The 4,413-nt window shown below is 37.1% G+C and overlaps 1 protein-coding gene across 1 annotated transcript in view; it reads left to right on the top strand.

Moving 5' to 3' along the window:
• The window catches only part of LOC108556951 (zinc finger protein 2-like), a 12,269-nt gene extending 9,841 nt beyond the window's left edge, over positions 1–2,428 (top strand). The window contains exons 3-4 of the mRNA XM_017913308.1: positions 1,998–2,335; positions 2,384–2,428. Of these exons, the coding sequence (XP_017768797.1) occupies positions 1,998–2,335; positions 2,384–2,428 (383 nt within the window). The remainder of the gene's footprint in view (positions 1–1,997; positions 2,336–2,383) is intronic.
• Positions 2,429–4,413: the final 1,985 nt, after the last annotated feature.

The following is a 4,413-nucleotide window of genomic DNA, read 5'->3' on the forward strand; positions in this document are numbered from 1 at the left end:
CTTCGATCCTCTTTTTATTTGTGTCGGTGAAATATAGACCGGATCCGGAAGTCTTGCTTACTTCCTTTCGATTTTCGGGAATTCACGTATATCTCCTCATCCAATCTTCCTCTTTCTTTTTTTTAAAACAAATTCAATTTCCTGCGCTCATTTGTTTTTTTTTTTAAATTTACACGCGGCCATCTTATTCATTATTATCAATTGTTTCATTCCGACGGACACGCCCATCAACCAATCACGCGTTGTTTTTCCTCTTTTGTTTTTTCGAATAGTCGCCCCTTCAGATTTCTTTTTTTGTAAATATTTATTCAGTTGGGAAAACTGGAAACTATAATTTATAAATTGAAAAGAAGAGAATCAATTAGTATCAATTATTGTAAAAAAAGAAGGTTGAGAAAGAAAAAAAATTGAAGAGATAATCAATCTAAATTAAGTTAAATCCCTCTTATTATTTCTTTCTATTGGGAGGTCGAGAAAAATGAAAAGAAGAGAAAGATGAATAGGTGGAGATTGCAACAGAAAAAGAAAGGTGGTGGTGGTTTTTGAGTTATTAAGATGTTTTTTGATGGATGGAATTATTAAAAGCTTCCACAAAGAGAATTATTTTTTCGAATGAAATTGCCAGGTGATCTTTTTAACGTTTCTCATCATCATCATCATCTTCACTCGTTATTGTAAAGCAACACCACACACTATATACTAAAAGAATCGAGGGATTTTAGTGGGGCGGCCGCGACCGTTTCGGAAACAGTTGAAAAGAGCCGCGCTCGGAAGCGCCAACCCCCTCTGCCGGCGGCCGCCCTGTAATCATCTCAAATTACCGAATTAACCTACACACACACATATCTCTTTCTTTCTTCCTTTCAATCATTTCTACACTCTACGAATTCTTCAGCAAACATAATTAACAAAAACAAGTGAGGCGACATCTCTCGAATGGAAATTGAGAAACGAACGAATAAATAAATCAGTGCTCGGCTTCTATTTGCGTCCACGCAACGTTTTTCGGGCAATTGAGCGTGTCGTCGGAATCTTAATTTCTTTTCACCACATTTTCATCTCGCTTTGAGACTACTTCGGAAAAATCTTCATCTCTTGGGGATTCCAGCGCTTGAATTATCGTTATTTAATATTATCATCGTTTGCTTCTGCCTCTACTTCTTCTACTTCTGCTTCACCACCTAATGACAAACGCATGTTCGAAGCGCGACGAGAGAAATATCTCCGTCCTAAAGAGTTTTACACGTCGGGCTAATTTTAAAAGTAATTAAGTTACGCGTCGAGGATGTTAATAAAGCCATAACTCTGTGCACGGACGTCGCCAAACTCTTCATCCTTCTTATTCATAATCTTCTCTTGTTTCACGTTCATTTTCGTTTCCTTCGCTCGTTTTCATTCCTTCTCCTCCACTTTTTTTACCATTCCAAATAGTCGCTAAATCCGACTCGTTGAGCGAATCCTAAATGCGTACTTAGTGTATTTAACGAGGGCCTTTCCGTCTTCATCCTTCACATCCATCGCACACTTGTAAACTAACTATTTCACTTAATAACTAAACATCATAGTTTTCGAAAAAAAAAAACAAGTTGCAGTACGTTTAATACAAACAATTGAATGCTAGAATCGACTGAATTAACAAGTGCGCTGTGAGTTTGAGGAATGTTTTTTTTTTGTTAGGAGGCTTTGAGTTAATAAATAAAGTAGGGATCATCGTATAAATCAGGTTTTGAAGCTCACTCGCTCGGTCGAATGGACGGACAGAGATTTAATTAAGAAGTGGCGGAGGGCGGCTGTTGGTTGCTCCCTCCGCACGTGCAATAATTGAAAGAGTCATTGCGATTTCAGACAAATCTGTGTTATGTAGCTGTTGCTGTTGCTGCTGCAGTCCTAATGCGTATTAATGGTGTCGAAAATTGGGGTTGGGGCGTTTGTGGGGTGCACTTGTTTTCCTGATCGAAATTCTCATTTGTTTTTTTTTTCTCTTCGTTTGTTTGCAGACGGTCAGAGCCACCTGAATCTGTTCAACAATCGTCAGCAGCCGAAGAAGAAGCGAAAGTCGCGGACGGCGTTCACGAATCATCAGATCTTCGAGCTGGAGAAACGTTTCCTGTATCAGAAGTACCTGAGTCCGGCGGATCGTGACGAGATCGCGTCCAGTTTGGGTCTGACGAACGCGCAAGTCATCACCTGGTTTCAGAATCGCAGGGCGAAACTGAAGCGCGACATGGAGGAGCTGAAGAAGGACGTCGAAAGTGCGAAGATTCTGACGGCGCACAAGAGTTTCCTGGAGAACGTTCAAGATTTAGGGATACTGAAGAAGAAGGCGATTTTGGCGGCAGCCGCTTCTTCAGCAGCAGCAGGCGGCGGCGCCTCCTCAGATCAGAACGACGATTGCCCGAAGAACCTGATAGTCGGTCACGACAAATAGCTAGAACTCTTGAGGAAATTGTACAGGATCTGAAATGGAAGCGAACGTTAAAAGATTTCCTCAAGATATATGATTCACCACAACCATGTACAAAAACAACTATAGCAACCATAGCAACGAAACAACAACAACAACCCCTATCAACAGTAGCGTGTACATAGCTCCCTCTACCGACAACAACAATAACAACAAAGACTTTATAAACAAGTGAACAACAAAAACAAACGAACAAGTGTACATAAGTTTAGCGTTGCGTCCCCACCACCATCACTCCAGGATTCAAACTCAATCCTAACCTGTACATTATTATCATCAACAATTAAATGTAACTTTTAGTGTAAAGCGGAAAAAAACTGTTTTTCTTTGTCTTTCTGTCAAATTATTTATTTCGTCTGCTTCGACGGGTATCTGCAATATTATGTAGCGAGCGCTCGCGTTCCCCTTTTGTTTCATCAATTGTTTGCGTTAACAATCACGTGAAAATGGTAGAAAACAAACAAACAAAAGAAGAACGTTAAGAGCGCGTCGAGATTGTCTATAAATATGTATTATAAATATAATAATAATAATAGTAATAATAAAGTTATATATATATATAAATAAATAAATGTGCGTGATGCAAAAATGATTATATAAACATGAAATATTATTGTAATTATTTAAATGAATTGGAAAATTAGATCACGGCGACAGATGGAGCGACGATCGAATTTGTTTTTGTGTATTTAACAAAAGAAAATTGTTTTGTTTTCGTCGCTTCATCTGTTTCTAGGAATTTGTGAGTAGTGTATATGTATTATATATATATGTATATATATATATATTTAAAGAAAGAAAAAAACAAAAGAAAATCGATTGTTATTAATTAATAAATAATAATAATAATGATAAAACAATTGGAAAGATGTTTATAATATTCTAAAAACCAAAAAACAAAAAAAATTATCTAAATTAATAAAAGTAAATATATATATATATATGTGTATATTGAAATCGATGCGATTTTATTTTTCTTTTTGTTTTGTTTCGAAAACAAAATGTTCCTTCCTTCCTTTCTTGCATTCCTTACGAAAACAAAAGTAAGTAACGTCAGGTGACAAACGAAAAGCAATTAATTTTTTTAAAACAAAACAAAAAAAAAACAATAAATTGTTTTTTTTTTAATTATTATAATTATTAATTATAAAGTGTGCGGTGTAAAAGTAAATTGATAAATAATAATAATGACACGTGGGTCGGGCAAAAATTAATAAATCTGACGTTTCCATGGTTACTGTTATTATTATTAATTTCTTAAAGAGAGGTTTCAGAACGATGCAATCCTAATCACCATGGTAGTAATATAACAGTTGTGATTTCTGGTTTGTTGATTACGGGTCGTAGGTGAACGTGAAAAATCGGACTTTAACTAATTTTTAATTGTTCGTTCGAGGAAGAGATGGATGGATTAAATAGAAGAGATCTCGTTCTTCTTGTTTCGTGCGTGTGGTCGCAAGATTATTAGCGATGATACGCGCACTTTCCTGGTCTCCACTCTTCTCTTCTTCTGGTCCAAGCGGCAAATCGTAATTGGATGATCTCTCCTCCTTTGACTATCTCTCACTTGTACACTACTTTACACTCGTTTTCATCATCATCGTCTTCAATTCTCTAAGTTTTGCAATTAATGAATGGAATGGGAGGAGGAGAAGAGAAGAGAAGAGAGGAGAGAAAGAAAGAAAGAGAGGTAAAGTTTTTCTTTTTGTAGTTGTTGGTCGAGACCGAAAGAATTTTAATAAGCATTTAGCGCTCGGTGTCATTACTAAATGGATACGATCGTTCTCTCGCTTCGACTCGCTCACATCGAATCTCTCCTTCTCCTTCTTTTCGAGCGGTTTTCGGTGGTTCCGAAGCATCCATCCACCTCGAGATGATGACGATGAGGTGGAGAGGACTGAGGTGAGTGAGTGTGAACGAGTGAGAGAAGAAGACGATGCACAAGTCTT

Source organism: Nicrophorus vespilloides, unplaced genomic scaffold (genome assembly GCF_001412225.1).
Source record: "Nicrophorus vespilloides isolate i.1.1-1 unplaced genomic scaffold, Nicve_v1.0, whole genome shotgun sequence".
Classification (NCBI taxonomy): Eukaryota; Metazoa; Arthropoda; class Insecta; order Coleoptera; family Silphidae; genus Nicrophorus; species Nicrophorus vespilloides.